Source organism: Vicugna pacos, chromosome 9, assembly GCF_048564905.1.
Source record: "Vicugna pacos chromosome 9, VicPac4, whole genome shotgun sequence".
In the NCBI taxonomy this organism is placed as follows: Eukaryota; Metazoa; Chordata; class Mammalia; order Artiodactyla; family Camelidae; genus Vicugna; species Vicugna pacos.
In genome coordinates, this window is record NC_132995.1 from 5,597,852 (window position 1) to 5,616,316 (window position 18,465).

Genomic DNA, 18,465 nt, shown 5'->3' on the forward strand with positions numbered 1-18,465 from the left:
CTCCTTCAAGATATCCTGTCTGGAGCCTGGACTCTGGATTTGGATCCTGCCCTTGCTCCCCTGAGAGCCCAGAGTCCTTATCCGGAAAATGGGTGTGCATCCTTCTCTCTTGGTGCTGAAGTGGGGGGAGGGGTGGTGAAGAGGGTACACAGTGGGGGTTCAAGGCATGCCCTGCTATTCTTCCTCTGCCCTGTCCCCTCCTCAGGCTCCTATTGCCCCACCTGTACCTTCACAGCTCTAGCTCCCAGGCTCCCCTCTCCCCCACTTCCTCCAGCGGTGCCCCTCCCTTCAGTCCTCTCATCTCTGTCCAGCTTTGTTTTCCCCAACAGGCCAGCGCCTCCCCCCTGCTCCCTCCCTCTCCTCACCTCATCCCAAAGGTTCCCAGTCCCTCTCCCATCTCTCTCCTCCTCCTGCCTTCCCCCACGTCCCTTCTCCTGGGCCTCCTCCTGCCCCCTAACTCTCTCTCTCCTTCCAGCCCGTTTCCCGTCCTCTACCTACTCCCTCCTGCTCCCCAGCTCGGCTTCCCCTCCACCCTATTTCTCTGGCCTGCCTTCTCCTGCCCTCCCGCATTCACCCAGCAGACATTTACCAAAGGTGGACCAGGAGATTCTCCTCCCCTGGCCTCCCATCCTGTCCAGGACACTCTGGCCTCCCTCTCCCCTTCTTTCCATCTTCCCCGGCTCTTCCCTCGGCCCTGCCTCCCCCTCTGTCTTTCCCTCTTTTCTTTCCCTCTTTTTCTTCCCCTCCCCCACCCTCCCTCTCGTCCCTCCCCCTTCCCCTCCCTTCCCCATCCTCTCCCTTTTCCTCCCTCCCCTTTCTCCCCCCCCTTTCTTCCTCTCCTTCTCTCCTCTCCCCCCTCCGTTCCTTCCCGGGCAGCCTCCCCCCTCCCGGCGCCCTCCCTCCCCTCCCTCCCGCTCCCCCTCCATCATCAGTATTCCGCTCCCGTCTCTGCCGCTCTCGGCTGCTCTCGGTCGCTGCCGCACCGTCCGAGGCGGGGGCCGGGGCCGGGGCCGGGGCCTGGGGGGGGTGGGGTGGGGGGAGAGCGGCGCCGGCGGCCCGAGGAGGGAGGAAGGAAGGAAGGAAGGCTGGAAGGAAGGAAGCAAGGAAAGAAAGAAGGAAAGAAAGGAAGGCAAGAAGGAAGGCGGGCGGCGGGCCGGCGGACGAGGGCGCCGGGCCGGGCGGCAGGCGGGCGGGCGAGCGAGGAGGCAGAGCGGCCCCCGAGCCCCACCGCGGCCGCTGCGGAAGCCCCCTCCCCACCCAGGAGCCGGGGAGGGGGAAGAACGCGGAGACCCGGGCCCGGCCGCAGCCCCGCCCCCCGTGCCTCCCCGCAGCCGGCCTCGCACCCCAAATTCCTGTGCCTCATTGGGGGGGTCCTCCCCCCGCGGGCCGGGCATGCTGCCCCCCGGAAGGAGCCCCTTTCCTCGCTGTAAGTAGCCACCAAAGGGCCCGAGTGGGGGCGGGAGGAGGAACCACGGGGGCTGGGTGGGGGGCATTCTCTAATTAGGGGACAGTGGTCTTAGGCCTCCTCCAGGATGGGGGGGCGGCGGCAGAGGACAGTGGGCGGGGCCTGATGGAGAGCAGAAACGGGTGGGGGAGGCAGTCGGGTGGGGGTGCTCCGAGCCAGGCTAGTTCTGTGTTGGGGGGTCGCCGCTGCCTGGGGATGGGGGGTGGTGTACGTCCGGCGGTCGCTGCGTATCTAGCTGTGGGGCTGAGGATGCAGGCTTGAGGTGGGGCGAGGGGAGCTCGCCCGGTGTAGGTCTGAGCACTCCCTTTCTGGGGAGGGAGTCCGGGTCTTGGCCCCCTCCATTGCCCCTCCCACCCTCCACACCGCTGCTGCTTGGGGTGGGGGGGCATGCCAGTGTTGGGGGGGAGAGGCGGGCACGGGGTTTCCTTGGTGACCGCGCCTGGCAGGAGCGGTTGCCGTGGCAACCGGGGAGAACCGGGGAGTTTGGGAAGTGAGAATGGGAAAAACGGAGGGGGTGACTAGGGAACGAGACAACCCCCTCCCCAGTCTTCAGCCCCTCTCCCTCTGGGGTCCCCCAACCCTTACTGATAGGTAACAGAACCCCCATCCCTCCCTTTTCCCAAGACCCCCTTCCTTGACCCTATTCTGCTTGGGGGCCTTCTATCCTTGGGCACGTGTCTCTCTGGGACCACTACCTCCCTGCTAGTGTCCTTAGCCCTCTCCTTTTAGGGACCTCCCCTCCCCCATTTACTACCCTCCCAAGACTTCCCACCCTCACACCTGCTCTTCTAGGACCTTCTGCCTGCACCTCACTTTCCCCTCAAGATCCTCTCATTCCCCCATCTCTGACGCTCTCCCCTCAGATATCCCCTCCCTCGATCTCCCTCCAGGAGACCTCAACTTCAGCCCCTCACTCCTCTGGCCCCCAGTCTCCACCCTGTTCCTCTCGGGACCCCTTATCTCTTCCTCTCTCTGCTTCGGATCCTCACCTGGGCAGGGTGGGGTGAGCCTTCTCCTTAGAACTCCCAGCCTCTTTCTCTCCATCCTTCTCTGTCCAGGGCCCCCTTCTGTGACCTCTCTTCACTTAGAGCCCCAGTCCCTGTCTCCTCACCTCCTGAGATCCCCCAACCCCAGACCACCTGTCCCAGGCCTAAGACCCTCCTCTCTGGAACCTCGTCTCCGACCCTCAGCTTCTTCCAAGTCCCCATCAGTCCCCGGGAGCCCGAGGCCCAGGCTCTGTCCAGGGTTCCGCCCACGTTTTCCAGCCCCTACACCCATGGTCTCCTCCTTTCCTCCCGCCAGGGGCCCAGCCCGTTTCTCTCTGGGGCTCTGGGTCCTGGTACCCCCGTGCCCCCTCGCCCCCCCATCCTCCTCTCTCTGCCACTCCCATCTTCACCCTCTCTCCCCACCCCCTCTCTGCTGCTCCTCCAGAGCCCCAGCCCCTTCTCCCTGCCCTGCTCCCTGCAGCCTCGGGCAGCGCTTTCCCAGAGAGAATTTCTCAGGGTGGGGAAATCCCCTGGGGAGAGCCCAGCTGGGAAGGGGGAGGGGGAGGGAGCCTCAGGGCTGCCCCTCAGCCCCCTCCCCACCCCCTCCCCAGCTGGGAGCTGCAGTCGAGCCTCCGCAGCGCCCCATTGCTATGCGCCTCACATCTCAAGTCCCGGGCCGCGCAGCCGCCAGACAGGAACTCGGGCTCCAGCGGCAGCTGGGAGTAGCCAGAGTCGCTTCCCTCCTGGTCCAGGCAGCCGGCAGCATCCTCTCCCCGCTAAAAACTACCCACCTCCCCACCCCCCAACCCTGGCCAGCCCCTCCATCTTCCTGCCTCCTTCTAACCTGCATCTCGAGGCCTCCTTTACCCCTTCCATCTCATTCCTGCTCTTCCTGGGTCTCCTCTAATCCTGGCACTTGAGTGTTCAAAACGCACACTCAGAAAGGAGGGACAGAGAGCAAAGCAGCAGAGAAGTGAGAGAGACACTGAGACGAGGCAGGGGAGGGTGGGAGCCAGAGAGGCGGGGGCACAGCCGGAGCGAGAGAGGGGGACCCGACTCCCAAACAGACACACACAAGTAGGGTGCATCACCACGGAGCCAGACATACACAGTTACTCACTTAGTTTCCAAAAGAAAGAAGAGTCAGGGAGTCAGGGGAACACACACCATCCTCATATTACAGAGCAAGGGAGCAGGCGAGGCAGAGACACAGGGAGCCACAGACTCAGGGATCGTGGGGACAGACCTAGGGTGCCAGCAAGAAGGAGCCAAAGGGCACTCCAGCAACAGAGAGGTGCAGGGGGCGAACAGAGGCACCGGGTCCAACTTGCCAGAGAGACCTGAGTCAGGCACAGGTGGAGTGGGGGAAAGAGCGTGGGAAAGACACAGAGTTGTGTATGTGTAGGGAGAGGTGCATGCCTGCATGCACACGCACGCGCACACAGTCAACGCACACAATCATTCACTGGCAGCCGGAGACCCAGATGTGGAATCAGAGAGACCCAGTTACAGACTCAGCTTGGGTACCCAGTGTCAGCCAGAGGTGGGGAGACAGACCCAGACACAGAGATACACAGAGATGCATGGCCAACAAGGCCCGCACACAGGATTGCCTGGTGACCTCACACTCACAGGGAGACACAAATCGAGAGGCACAGGAGGTGGCCTCAGAGCTGCGGAGATGCGCACACACCATCAGACCCTGAGCTCAGGGTGAGGGGCACACGTCTGGGCTGGAGGGACCCCAGCAGTTGCCCTGGATCCCACCCAGAAGCAGTTGGGAGAGTACTCTGGAGTCCGAGGGCTCCAGCAGAATTAAGACATCGGATATCAGAGGGCCATGGTCACATCTCTGGAAAATGGAGCCAGGGCCCAGCGCAGGCAAGCGAGCGTGTGCACCGAGGCCACGTGGAGAGAGAGGCAGGTCTCCAGGCGCAGGTGCTGGGAGGGGGAGGGGAGGCGCTGAGTTCTGGGCCTATTCCGGCCCCTGGCCGAGCTCCCCTCCTCTCCTCCAGGCCCCCATGGCTCACCTGTCTCGTTTGCTGGGTCGGTGGCCCCTCTCTTCATCATTCCTCCCCATCTTTCACCCCTTCCCCTGGCTGGGCATGTGTCCTGTGGATCTCGTGTCTCTGTACCTCCATCTCCCATCTCTCTTCCTCTGCCCTGGGCTCACCCTTCACCCCTCCCCTCCCAGCCCAGTGCCTTCTTGTCTTAGCTCCTCAGTCTACCCTCAGACTCATCAGCCGTGAAACCTGCCTCTATTTCCGTCTCTGCTCAGCCACGCTCCCTGCGCTTTCTTCTCGTCCCCATGTCACTCTCCCTCACCTCCAGCCGCCTGTCTCCACCGCCTGTCAGTCTGCCTGCTTCCACCTGCTTTCTCCCTGCGTTCATCCTCCCCACATCCCTGAGCACCTACACTGGTGGACCACGAGTGTTAGCCCCCCAGTGCTTTCAAAGTGTTTAATGTGTTGCCAACTTTTTTTTAATTAGTGATTTCACATAAAAATCCATTCTCATCACCAGGGGAAAAAAAATGTGTAACAACACATGGTGATTTGTAGCTGGACTTATTGTGGCGATCATTTTGCAAATATTGAATCATTCTGTTGTACACCTGCAGCTAAGATAATGTTATATGTCAATTATATCTCAAAAAAATCCAGATTATTGGCTTTTATAAAAAATATTCTCCCTCTGGGGTACTAGTGGGCTGTGCTCAAGTGCACCTCCAGTCACCACCCCCTACTCTGCTTTAACCTGCTTCATCCATCGCATCACCTGCTATACTCAGCTCAGTTTTCTACCTCTGCTAATTTCTCTTTTCTTTTCAAGTGGCTCTTTTTTTCTCTCTGTCTCTTTTTCCCCCCTGACACTCTCTCCACACTCTTTCCCTTGATTTTCTTCCAGAATCTGAGCCCTTTTGCTAGGGGCTCTCTCTGCCCTCCCCTCTTGCTCCATCATTCTCTGGGGCATTTTGGTCCCAGCTGCAAACCTCCCTGGAACCAGGACCTACCTCCCTGCCATCCTAAGGGCGGGAAGACTCTTAAGACCACCAGGCTGCAGAGTACGCACAAGGTCTCCGTGGCCACAGCCCCTCACGGTATCTAGCGTCAGCATGCATGAAGCCGCCATGTTGCAGCCCGTCCTCAGCTGGCTGACAGCCGGAGTGGGCCCAGACGCCCAGCACTTGTCCCCCGTGGTCAGGTTGCAGCCTGAAGGCAGGGGTAGGTCTCCTTGTGTGTGGGGGAGGGTGGGGGGAACAGATACACATTTGGAAGTTCGTCTGGTCCAAGTGCAGGTTTCAAAGGACATGGAGCTCTGTTCCGGGAGGGGAGGGGCTTCACTTAGTCTTACCTCTGGGTCAGGGTGCAGGTGACACGGGTCCCCCTTGTGCCATGACAGTGCTCAGCCCCAGCGTCAGCTCCTCTACCATCACCCTTGTATAGAAGGGCTAGTGTTTGTGTTTCCTCTCTGGAAGGGTGCAGGGAGCTCCTTACCCCTGAGTTTAGGGACCCCCCATCCCTACTGGGGAGAAGCCCCCTTTCCCTTCCTTTCCCAGTCCCTGAGAGTAGGGTGGCTCTGCCAGACAGGGGGTGGCAGGAGAGTAAAAAGAGTGCCAGGATGCCCCTTTGTTGCCTGGAAACCTACGTGCAACTGTTGTCATGGCAGGTGGAGGGGAGGGGCTGCATCCGAGGCCTGGGAGATGGGCTGGTAGGGGCCCTGCAGGCAGGAGTCCATCCTAGGGTGCTACTGGGTCCTCTGAGAGTGGGCAGACTGGGTCCTGGTGGGGGAGTTGAGAAGCCTGTATGTGACCCAGATGAGGAGGAGAGAAGGGGCAAGGTGGGGCTGGGGCAGCGACCCAGGCCACTCCCTTTCTGTCTCAGCTGTGTCCCTGTGAACGCCTCAGCCCACACTCCTATCCAAGCTGTTGAACTTAGGGAGCTTTCGTTCAAACACTGCGATAAAGGTCAGAAAGCAGTAGCAGCCCCAGTTCTCCCAGAGGAGCAACCCCAGGCGGTAAATGCGGAGACTTGCAGTCCTCTTGCCTGGAACCCTCAAACGCAGGGCCAGAGATAATGATGATAAGAGCTGACATTATTGAGAGCTTGCCACGGGCCAGGCTCTGGGCTGGCCATTCCACGTGGGTTCCTTCTGTTTCTTCTCGCAGTAATCCTGCGAGGGAGGCACGATCATCATCCCTAGTTTGACAAAAGGGGGAACTGCAGCGAGATCGCCAAGCTAGAAATGGCAGAGCTGGGGCTGCAAACCCAGGCACTGGCCACTCTGCGGCCCGCCTCCCCAGCCAAGGCCCCTGCTTTCCAGAGAGGGAAGCGGAAGCCTAGAGAGGGCAACGTGCTGGCCCAAGTAGAAACTGGGATTGTTAATAATAACAATAACTAGATTGTTAATAATAATAGACTCAGAAGGTTAGATTTTAAAAGAGACACTGGAGTTCCAGTAACTCAGAGGTTGCTGGCCTCTCGACCTTGTTTATGTCCTGCAGACCTGAGGGAGGAGGGCACACCCTGCCCGGTCTCACAGCAGGCTTTCCTCGCCGACGTGGGAGTGTCCAGGCCAAGTCCAGCTAGGACTGGCAGGGGTGGAACAAAGACCCCTCAGGTGATTCTGTGGGCCCTCCACTCAGTGATAAATGAATGTTTTGGATCCAGCCAGAAATGCTGGATTGACATATGAGAGCTGGTGGGTGGAGTCACAGAAGGAGGAAAAGATTTGTTCTTTTGACCCAGTGAGAGAAAAAAATGATAACTTGTATTAACGACTTATTAATGACAACAGTGTCACTGAAGTGCCCAGCACCAGACATGTCATCGTGAGTCCCCACCAAGCTGGCATCATCGCCTTCACAGATGGAGCCCGGGGGCCAGGGGGGAACACAGAGAGAAAGTGGCGGGTCAGAGTTGAAACCCAGGTTTCCCCGACACCCGTGCTCTTTCTTTTCCACCTGTTCCTCCTTCCTAAAGTGATGGCGTGATGACATCCAAGAGGAGGCAGGTACTCACAGTCATAGAAGAATTTTATTGGGACCTTTCTCTGAGGTGCTGTGCTCAGCCCATCACTGACTCCCACCGTCCTAGGAGGTCGATTAGCTATTTTCCTCATTTTACGATGAGCAAACTGAAGCCCTAGGAGGCAGTGTCCCCTTTCCAAGGCCCCAAGGCTAGGAAGTGTGACAATCAGAGGTTCTAACCCAGGTCCCAGGTCTGCCCTCCCTGAGCACAGCCTTATACGGGGCGGTGGGAAGGGGAGGGTTCCTTATTCACCCGGAAATGGAGCTGGACGTGCCCTCAGGGATCCTCGGCCCCTGCTCCAGAACCCGCATCCCCAGGAAGTGCGGGCTCTCAGCCTCCCCCTGGATCCACTCAATCAGGATCTCCGCTTTCACCAAGTCCCTGCTGATCTGGACGCACGCTGACATCTAAGGAACACTGCTCTGGTTTAAGGAGTTTTCAACTTTGGGTTCCTTTTAGTAGAACCCATGTTTTTAAGACAGTAGTTCTGCAGCCCCTGAGATGGAAAATAGATGGCAGCATCGCCCTCCCTGGGGACACTCAAGGGACAGCGAGGGGAGCAGGAGTGAGTGCTGGTTCGCACCCTCCCCGCCTGCAAACTCACCCTGTGCACCCCTGCGCGGCCTCTGCGTGGCTGCTGTTTTGAAAACCACCAGCAGCAGGCTCAGCCTAGGCCCTAGCTCTCTCCTGGGTAGATTCAGTTGAGCAGCGGTGTCAGGCCACCCCCACCTCCTAGAGTCACACTGAGTATAGGGAGCCCAGAAGTTCAACTCCCTTCCACCTTGGCTCCTGCCTGAATCCGGGCGTCCATGGGTACGGCAAGGACTCGGGACCTCACTGCGCCTCAGTATGCCCTTCTGTGAAGTGGGGCTGCTGTCATCCTTCCCTATGGGCCCGCAGCTCCCGCAACACAGGCCTGGCCTGGAGCTGGCCTCATATGTCAGCAGGCCTGGCTCTCAGGTCTCTCAGTTAAGTTCATTTCTCTGGCTTTGCTCTCCGTGGCTCCTCTAAGAGTCCTGGGAGAACCCCGTGAGGTTGCTGGGCAGGGTGTCTGAGCAGAAGGAGCCCCAGCTTTGAGGACTTGGGCAGAAATGGCTCCAAGCGGGACCAAGGCTGAGCCGGGATGCCCTGGGGTGGCCATAGCAGCGGTTAGAACCATGTCATCCAATACAGTAACCACGGAGGCCACAGCCATGGGTGGCCATCGACATTTAGATTAATTTAAATTAAATCAACAATTCAGTTCCTCAGTCGCACTTACCACATGGCAAGTACTCGATGACCACGTGCGCTGGTGGCCACCGTCCCGGACAGCGCAGAGAGAGCGCTTCATGGTGGCAGGAGTGATGAGGGACAGCGGACCCATTCAAATATTGAAAACAGTTCCACACCAGCTGTCAAACAGCGGCGGCTCTCCCCCCACCCTCTGCCCTCCCAGCCCTTTGTCCTATGATCCCCGTTGTCAACTCCCATTTCTCAGATGCAGAAACATCTTGCGGGACAGCAGGTATGGTTGCAGAAAATCAGCAGCAGCCCGGGACTCAAGCCGGGGTTGCTCCTTTCCCTGCTTACCAGTCGGGCTTCAAGTCCCACCTTACACTTGGCTGGTCACTTACAATGTGCCAGACCCTCTTCTGGACCTCCTTGCCACAGTACTGTCACCAGTGTCCTGGTTTAGAGGAGGAAACGGGAGCCCAGAGAGGGTGAGGGGCTGGCCCAAGGCTGCACAGCCAGTGGCTGATGGCAACCAGGCTGTGGGTCTCTCCACCACTGCTTCCCACAGCATCTGGGGTGCTGGCCTGAGCGGGCTCACCACTTACAAGCAAAGATTGGGGTTGGAGGTCCTGTGTCCAGGGACCTCTCCATTCTCCTCCCCTCAGCCTCCTTCCCTGCCCTCTCCCCTTTCCTGGTTTTAAGAATTTGACCCCTAGATCTATAAAAAGAACCTGGCTCCTCCCTCTGCCTCCCCTCCTACATCTCCGAGTTCTGCCACTTTCATAAATTTGCTGTATCTTTTTATTCTTTTTCTCCTCTCCATCCCTGTGGCCCCAGCCACGGCCTCATTCTCTCCTCCTGGACTTCTGGTCCAGCTCCTCCAACCTCCAGCCTCTCCTGAGAGTCCACTCAGAGGGGTCTTTCCAACTCAGAGCTGATCTTGCCCCTCCCGTCACTGACCCCCCAGCCCAGCCCGGCCCCCAGCATCCCCGGGTCTCAGCCCCCTGTGGGGGGAGGACGGCCTTGTAACTGAGCTGGACTCTGCATTCCCGACTCCCATCGGCCCCTCTGGCTCCCAGGACTTTGCGCACAGGGGTCCCTCCGCCTGATGCGCCTTTTTTCATCCGCATGCCTCTTGCTGGTCCTTCGGCTCTCAGCTTTGCTATCACCTCCTCCAGGCCAGGGGGTGGGAGGCGGTCCCCATCTGAGACGTTCCAGAGCCTCCACCCTATGCTGACCCTCTCCCTCAGCCATTGTACGTCTCCCCTCTGGACCACTAACTCCCCAGACTCCTTGGCCCCTGTGCACCCGGCGCCCGCAGGGAACCCGGCGGTAGGGGGTACTCACTCGCTCCTTCATCCCACAAGTACTGGTGAGGCTCTGTGGGCACTAGCCGGGTCCCAGGCACCGAGGATGCAGCAGTAAACAAGCCAGCCAGCCTCTCTGCCTGGGGAGCTGACCTTCTAGTGGGGAGAGAGACAATAAACAGAACCAGTCATTATCCATCAGTGACGTCCATCACCTACGAGGGAGGTGAAGAAAAGGGAAATTGTAAGGGGCAGGCCGAGGGGTGCTTAGGGAAAGACACCCTCCTGTAGGTGGCATTGGAACAGAGGCTAGAATGGAGACAGAGCCGCACAGACCCAGGGAGGACCGCTCCAGGCAGAGGGAACAGCAGGGGCAAAGGCCCTGAGGTGGGCCGCGCCTGGTGTGCAGGCGGAGCTTCAGAGGCCAGTGTAGGGAGCCGCTCAGTAAATACTTGTTAAAGGAACATAAGAAACCCAGTTAATCGCCCCTCAGTCTTCTGGGTGGGGACTTGCGGGAAGACAGGAGAGGACAGCCCCTCCTCCAAGCAAGTCACCATCCCCCCAACGCCCCAAAACACACACACACACACACACACACACCCCGCCCCTGCAAGCCTGCTTCTGCGGCCTGGTGGCCTGTGGGTCGTGAGAGGCTGGGGCTGCCTTTCTCCAGCTTTGTTCTGTCTCAAAAGTTAGGGGACTGTCAGTTCTCAGGCCTTTGGGGTTACTTTTCTTTTGAAAGCATTCAGAACCTGGACTGGCTCAGAGAAACACACACGTATAGTATTTCATCCATCCCTGAACCCTGTGCTGCCCACAACCCCCTCCCCCACCTTATCCGCTCCTGGCCTGGCCCCTTGGACAGGCATCCTGAGAGAGAAGCGTTCAGCTCTCCCTGGCTTTGATGTCTCTCCACCCTCCCGGCTCCAGGCTCTACTTCCACCCTAGTCCCTCACAGTCAGGAAGTTCTTCTTTAGATCTAACCTCCATCCCTCTTGCTGCGATGGCAATTTCCTATCTTTTCTCTCACCTTTGGAACTTCCCCCAGAAAAAAATGAGTATGCCTGGACAGACATGTTCCCTCCCTCCCTTTTCTCCTCTCACCGCACCTCCCCCTGAGCCCCTGAGTTTCCGATCTGCCATCTGCTGGATCCTCTCAGGCACGGTGCCCGAGATCTCTCAGAACTTGGGCTGGGGAGAATGGCGAAGCTGGTGGGGCCTGCGCCTCCATGCCTCCACCTTGCCCTGGATCCCAGCTCACCCTCTGGGTTTCTCTGTTCCCCTGTCCCCCTCTTACTGCCTCTCTCCCTCTTTCTGTCCCCTCTTGTTGGCCTCTGGCCTCTGTCTCGCTGTGTCTCTTCTGTCTGGGGGTCTCTTGCATCTCGGAGTCTGCTTTGGTTCCTTGCACTTGGTGGGGATGGAGAGCTTCCGTGATGCGGCCTCTCCCGGGGCGCTGGGGTGACGGCAGCAGACAGGTGATCTGGCCCAGGGCTGGACCCCGCATTCTGCTCCCCGCTGTCCCAGGGCTGTCCACACCGGCTGCGCGACCCTCGGCTTGTGCCTTCAACCCTCCAGATCTGCTCCTCCATCCGCGAAAAGGGACAGGAGAACAGTCCCCTCTTCCCTGGGCCATGGGAGAAGCCGGCGGCTCGAGGCCAGGGCAGCACTAAGCTTGGCGCTGGGGCCCGCAGTGAGGACTAAGGAGGGCTTCTCGCCACTCTCAGGGGTGCGCCGCGGCCAGTGGGGGCCACAGAGGGCAGGCCTTTGTTCCACATCCCCCTCAGGAGACCTCCCAGGGAACTGTCGCTGCTGTCAGGACAAGGATCTTGAGGGTCTCTGGGACTCCTTGGCTCTCGGGATGCTAACCGGGAAGGGGCCACTTCCCAGCTGTGTCTTTGGCTTTGGGCAAGTAACTTTGCCTCTGGGTGCCTCAACCTCCCTGTCTGTGAAGTGGGGGTAAGAGCAGTCCCCTCTCATAGGGCCATTGGGAGAACTACAGTGGATGCAAGTCAGACTCCCAGGACGGCGCCTGGTCAGTGCCCGGAGCAGGGGGACCTTACCATTCCTGAGGGTGGCGTGATTCAGGGAGTTGGTAGGAGTCAGATATGGACACCGAGCCTGGCTTTGGGAACGTTCTCAGGAGAGAATGGTTAGCCAGCACCCCTGTTAGCTGTGTTGGAGGGATCTATGTGGGGCCAGGAATCCCCTGGGCGCATAGCCATGTCCAGAAGTGTAGCCCACACAGGAGGCAACTGAGGCATGGCTCCCCACAGGGCCTGCAATTAGTGGGGTGTGTGCAGCTGCCCCGAGGACCTGCTGTTTGGGACCTCAGGTATAGTATCTGGAAACTAGCCAGCCAGGCAGCGCCATGACATGGGCACAGATGTCCAGCTGAAGGCTGTTGTGTTTATGGCATATGGATGTGCTGCCTCCACCAGGCTGGCCTCCTGGGATGGGAGAGGACCCCAGATTGGGGATGTCTGTGATGTGAGATGTGCAGCTGGCAGGGCATGTCCTGGGCTGGGAGTACAGAGCTGGGCATGTGGCTGAGCGGGTGTCTCTGTATGACTGAACGGGGATGGGAGGGAAACTGGGGAGGGAGACATTTTAAGCTTTTCTGGTGTGGGGCGGGGGTGCTATGTGACTCAAGGTGGTCAGACTGGCCTGGCCGAAAAGGTGATCTCTGGGCAAAGACCTAAGGGAAGATAGGGACAACTGAGGCGAGCAAGTGCAAAGGCCCTGAGACAGCAGTGGACGCAGCCGGTACTGGAAACTGTGCAGAGGCCAATGTGAGTGAGCAGGGGAGGAGGTAGGGGTCTGATCTGGACGTTGAGAGGACCCCTCTGGCTTCCTGTGGGAACAGTCTGGGAAGGAAGAGCAAGGGTTAAAGTGGGGAGACTGGGGAGGAGGCGAATCTGATCAGAGATGGTGGCTGGGATGAGAAGTGGTCCAGGTCAGAGATGGTGGCGGGGATGAGGGGTGGTCGGGTCTGCGTTTGTTGTAAAGACAGAGCCATCTACTGAGACGGTCAGTCCCCCAGTTGCCCTGTGAGATAGATCCCATTATTCCCGGCTACACAACATTTTTCTGCAGCTCAGAAAAATGAAGTCACTGGCCTGAGGTCACACAGCAAATAAACAGCAGCTCCAGGATTCCAACCCAGGCCTCCTGGCGCTCAATCAGTGTGCTCTCCCATTGCTTCTTGTCCCTGGGCGGCTGGAGGATGCCCTGGGTTTGGAGTGTGGAGGTAGCATTTATCAGCATCTATACCAGTGTCTGCACATAGTAGGGATGCGGAAGATATCTGTTGGATGGATGGATAGACTGATGAATACAGTGAATGGAGGAGGCCGCCCAGCCCACTTTGCAGAAGTGTATCTGGAGGCAGAGAGCAGGATCTGGCTAAGGGGAGAGGGCTGCACCTGGGGGTGGGTTTCTTTGGGGCTCGAACAGGGGAGGGGGTGTGACAGTAGTGCTGGCTCAGGGTCAGTGGTCTGTCAGAGGCAGGGGTCGGAGTAAAGGGCTGTGGGGCGTGGTGGGGGCTTTGGGGAGCTCCTGGGGTCCCAGGGTCGGGGGGAACACCTGCAGCAGAGCCTGCCTAGGTTGTCTGCCCTGGGGCAGGGAGGGGGCAGGTGCAGGAGGGGGGGTGTGGCCAGCGGTGGGGGGCGGTCAGTGGTGGCCCAGCCCTGGTTATGCAGCCGATGAGGCCGTCTGAACCACGAGGCCGGGCTTGGCACGGCCCAGAGCCCCCCTACTCCCTGGGCTGCCCAGCCGTCAACCTTCCTCCCCCGCTTCCCCGACCTTCCCTGGCTGCCCAGAACCAATGGGTTAATTAGATAACAGAGCCTTTGATTAGCGGGGGAGGGGGAGGCCTCCGGAGCAAGGCAGGGGGCCCCGAGGAGGAGGGAGGAGAGGTGCCCTCCCCCTTTGGGAGGAGAGAAAGAAGGGAGGGGTGGGGAGGGAGGGAGGGAGCTGAGACACTGCTTGGCTCTGCACTGCCGTGTGACTAGAAATTGTAATCGCGGGGAAAGAGAGAGAAACAGACAGAGCCTGGCTGAGGGAGACCAAGACAGACGGACAGACAGACAGACAGAGAATCTGACCCAGACGGGCTCCCCGACCTACATAAAGCGGGTGATGGGGACCGAACGAGAGTGAGGAGGAGATGGAGGCAAAGGAGAGGGGGGCCTGGTGGTCCCAAGGGCAGGGAGATAGTGAGGGGGGAGCCTGAGGAGGGGGTTGGGGCCTGAGGAGGTGGACAGGGACCAGAGGCAGAGGGGCTGGGAGAGAGCAGGAGGCTGGGGTCAGTGGGTGAAGAGGAGAGGCTGGCGGTGGGGGGAGAGTAGAGGTAGAGGTGGGGGTGGGGGTAGGAGACAGACGGGAGGAGGCGAGCAGGGAGGGGAGGAGGAGACGGTTGCTGCAGTGGCCTCGACAGCCCCCAGGGGGGTGGGAAGGGTGACAGGCGAGGGGGGGGGCGCGGGGAGACCCAGGAAGCCCCTGCGCCCCCCCCAGCACAACCTCGACAGGAAGCCCTGGAGAGCTGGGCAGGCAGAGCCTCAGGCGGCTGGAGGCATGTGGAGGGGGGGCCTGGGGCACAGGGAGAGGCCCAGCGGAAGCCGAGCCACTGGGGTGAGTGTCCCTCACGGTGGGGGGAGACAAGGACGGAGATGGCGGAGGGAGGGCGAGGAGGGGAGGGGAGGGAGGCCCAGGCACTGCAGAAGCCGTCATGGAGGTTGGGGGGAATGCGGGCTGGCAGCGGGCGACATGGGGACAGTGGTGGAGATAGAGAAAGAGAGACACAGCAGCGGGTCCGGACCTGGGGTGGGCGCTGCGGGCATCCTGGCCTGTGGGTCCCCCAGCCTCAAGACCTCATCCCATTGGGCTGTGCCGCCGGCCCCTTGGCTTAGAGGGTGTGGGATGGGTCATCGCCAGTCTTGGGAGATGGGAACCAGAATGGTGGGCTGAGGACAAGGACGGAGCATAGACCTCCCTGACACACACGGGGACGCAAAGGCCCCACCGCCCTCACAGGACACACAGATAGAGGCACACGCAGCCCCCAGCCCTCCAGGTAGAAAAATGAGTCTGGGATGTAGACACAGTGTCAACCCTCCCCAGAGCCCACTCCCATCTCTCCATCTCTGTCTCTGTCTCTGTCTCCGTGTCTCTGTCTCTGTGTCTTTGTCTCTCAGCTCAAACACACAGACATACGCACATGCATTTTTATCTGAGTTAAAATGATACTGGAAACTGTAGGAGGGAGTGAGTATGCGTGTGTGTTTTTGCACGCGCACACGTGTATGCAGGGTGCAGGTGGCCCTGTGTCCGTGGGTCTGAGAGTGCACCGTGTGAGGGGGTGCCTCTGTCACCACTGCCGGTGTGCGTGTTTGTGCAGATGGCTCCCCGTGCCCCTGTCCTCCCCGCTAGTGGGGAACTCTGGGGTCAGCCGTACTGGAGCAGAGCTGGCAAGCGTGGGTGCGCGTGGGTGCGTTGTGTGCACTGGAGATGCTGCGTGGAAGGGAGGGTGGGGAGCCCGCAGAGTAAAGCCAGGACCACAATCCCCCTCTGCCAGGACCCGGCCAGCTCCATGTTTGAGACAAGCCATCTTCCCTCCTAGCACCTCAGTGTCCTCATCTGTAAATTGGGCGTCCTGACAGCATCCTCCCACGGTTCCTGGGAGGCTTAAAGGAGACCAGCGTGTGCAGAGTCTGGTGCATGGAAGGGGCTTACTCTGAATTCCAGAGCTGTTATTACTGTTGTTACTGTCACCGTGAGCCCAGTCCCCTATCCATCTCATCCTGTAGAAATAGGAGTGGGGAGAGCCTGACCTCACATTGCCTACCCCCATCCCAGAGCTCAGGCTCGGGGTCCCCAGCCCGCCAGCACCTTCCCCGGCACCATCCTGCAGCCGCTGCTGGCACGGGCCCACCAGCTGCCATTGCCGCCTCGAGTACCTGCCCACCCCAGGCCACCCTCGGCCACCTCCTCCCCATCATTGCCTCCAGTCTCCTCCTGTCCCACCGGCCTCACCTGCCGGCCCCTCCACACTTGCCTTGTCTGACACCTCCCCTCCTTCAATCCCCCCTTTGAGTTTAACTCAAGTCCCTCCAGCTGCTGCAGCAAGGCCCACGGGGCCTGGACCAGGGTGACGGGAGAGAGGAGTCCGGGCAGCTGGGCCGAGCATGATGGGTGCTCAGGATACTGGGGAAACTTGCCCTCTGCACACACTCCCGGGAAGGAGAAGTGAGCTCGCAGGTGGTGAAGAGACTTGGGCGATGCTGGGCCGGGCCAGATCCCTGCTCCGACTTCCTGGCCTGGCCCTTCACCCTCTCTGTCGCTTGCGTTTTGTCCGTCTGCCTCTCACTTCTTGTCTACTTACTTACGTCCCCTTTTGAAATCGTAACAAAGACAAAGGCTTTCATCTGGCCAACTCCTCCCCTTGCTGGCCTAGCGGCCTCAGGCAAGCACTTCCTCTCCCCCCAGACTCAGTTTTCTGTTCTGTGAAATGGGCATAAAGTCTTCCCAGACTGGAGAGGACAAGATGAAATGAGCGCAGGCCCAGCAGGGCCAGCCCCCCTCTCTGTCTCCCTAGGCCTCCTGGACCGTCCTCATCAGGCTGCCTCTCCCTCCACAGGGGGGCTGCAGGGGCCCGGCCCCCTAGGGGCCTGAGCATGGGGCGGGGAGGGGACAGTGCTGGCAGCAATGGCAGAGCTGCCTGGTTGTCAGGGAGGAGCTGGGCCACTCAGGGTCCCTCACTGAGCCTCTCCCTCTCTCCCCTCCCCTCTGACAGCCCCCCAGCGCCCACGCGGAGCATGAACATTGAGGATGGCGCGTGCCCGCGGCTCCCTGTGCCCCCCACTGCCGCCCGGTAGGATGTCCTGGCCCCATGGGGCCCTGCTCTTCCTCTGGCTCTTCTCCCCACCCCTGGGGGCCGGCGGGGGCGGCGTGGCCATGACATCTGCCGCTGGAGGGGGCTCCCCGCCGGCCACCTCCTGCCCCTCGGCCTGCTCCTGCAGCAACCAGGCCAGCCGGGTGATCTGCACAAGGAGAGAGCTGGCCGAGGTCCCAGCCAGCATCCCCGTCAACACACGGTACCTGAACCTGCAGGAGAACAGCATCCAGGTGAGTCAGGCTGGCGGCTGGTGGGGGGTGAGGGGGTACAGGTGGCACTGGGGGAGGGGCACAGGTGGTGGCCGGTCCCTCCTCCCTGAGCTGGAGGAAGCCTCCTGGGCATTCCCACCAGCTCTTCACACGCCGTCCCCTGGGCACTGATGGGATGCTATTTGCATCGTGTTAGCTTGAGCCAGGCTGTCTGCGTCTTCTCAGCACAAGGCTCCCTGTGTCTGTGCCAGCACCAGCGGGTTGGGGCCCCAGGGCAGGACCACCTGTCTGCCTCCCATGGCACAGGACAGGCTAGCCCTCAGCCTGGTCCTCAAGCCACAGGTCGTGCTTGGAGTGACCCTTCCCCAAGGCCCCTGTGCTGCCTGCACGTGTGGCATTGGGCACGTGGCGGCATGACTCTGTGCCTCAGTTTCCCCATCTGAAGAATGGGGATGATAAGAGCCCCACCCCAAGGGGTTGGCATGAGGGCTGATGGGCCACATACTTGTCAAGGATTTTAGAGTCATCTTGGCACCTAACGAGCACTCATTTGCTGCGCGGTACCAGGCTGGTGTGAGAGCTGAGTGTGCCCTAGTACCTGGCGCCACGTGGCCACCTGGCTGGTGCTCGGATGGATGGATGGATGGAGCAGTTGCCGTCTGATGGCTATTCTGATTAAGATGGGCCATAAATTATGGTTTGGGGGTAGAGTTGTGCTATTTTGAATCAGGGTCTCTCCCCCTCTGCTCTGTTGACTTTTGGCCTGGATCACCCCTGGGGTGGGGGGGTTGGGGTGTCCTGTGCGCTGTAGGGTGGTGAGCAGCATCTCTGGCACTAGATGCCATAGCGCCCCGCCCCCAGCTCCAACATGTCTCCAGATGTTGCCAGAGATTCCCTGGGGAGGAGGGGAATCATCCCTGGTTGAGAACCACTGTTGTAAAGGCATTAGGTTAATCCCCTGCCCCCGTGCAGAGGCAGGAGAGAAGAGGACTCAGAGCTATCCTTCCCCACCCCAGCTCTACATCCTGGTCTGGTCCCCTGGGGATAGCCTGGGGACCAGGGCCCCCATCTGTTGGGGAGAGAAGGCAACTTTTTAGGGGGCAGTGCCAAGGGGCTGCCAAAAGCAAGGCTGTCCCTTCGTGGGTGGCCATGGGTCAAGGACCACTGAAGCCAGAGTTGAGGTCACATCACCTGACCCCTGCTCCTGCAGGCTGTGTCCCCGGGCATCAGGCCCTCCTCACCAGTCACCTCCCCCCGAGGGCAGGTACCTTTTCTACTAGTGCACTCTGAATCTCTCTCACATCCCTCAAGCTGCACTGTCTGTCCTTTAAAGGGGTGACCCCCTCATGTCACTCTCACCA

The 18,465-nt window shown here is 60.1% G+C and overlaps 1 protein-coding gene across 2 annotated transcripts in view; it reads left to right on the top strand.

The window, feature by feature from the left end:
* Window positions 1-930: 930 nt before the first annotated feature.
* LRRC4B (leucine rich repeat containing 4B) overlaps window positions 931-18,465 on the top strand; it is a 39,030-nt gene continuing 21,495 nt past the window's right edge. Inside the window, exons 1-2 of one of the 2 annotated variants that reach the window (XM_072968566.1) lie at window positions 931-1,426; window positions 16,794-17,125. In XM_072968566.1, the coding sequence (XP_072824667.1) occupies window positions 16,829-17,125 (297 nt within the window). In that variant the 5' untranslated portion in view covers window positions 931-1,426; window positions 16,794-16,828. Of the gene's footprint in view, window positions 1,427-14,032; window positions 14,633-16,793; window positions 17,126-18,465 lie in introns of those variants that run through there. The other variant, XM_072968568.1, reaches the window with a different exon arrangement.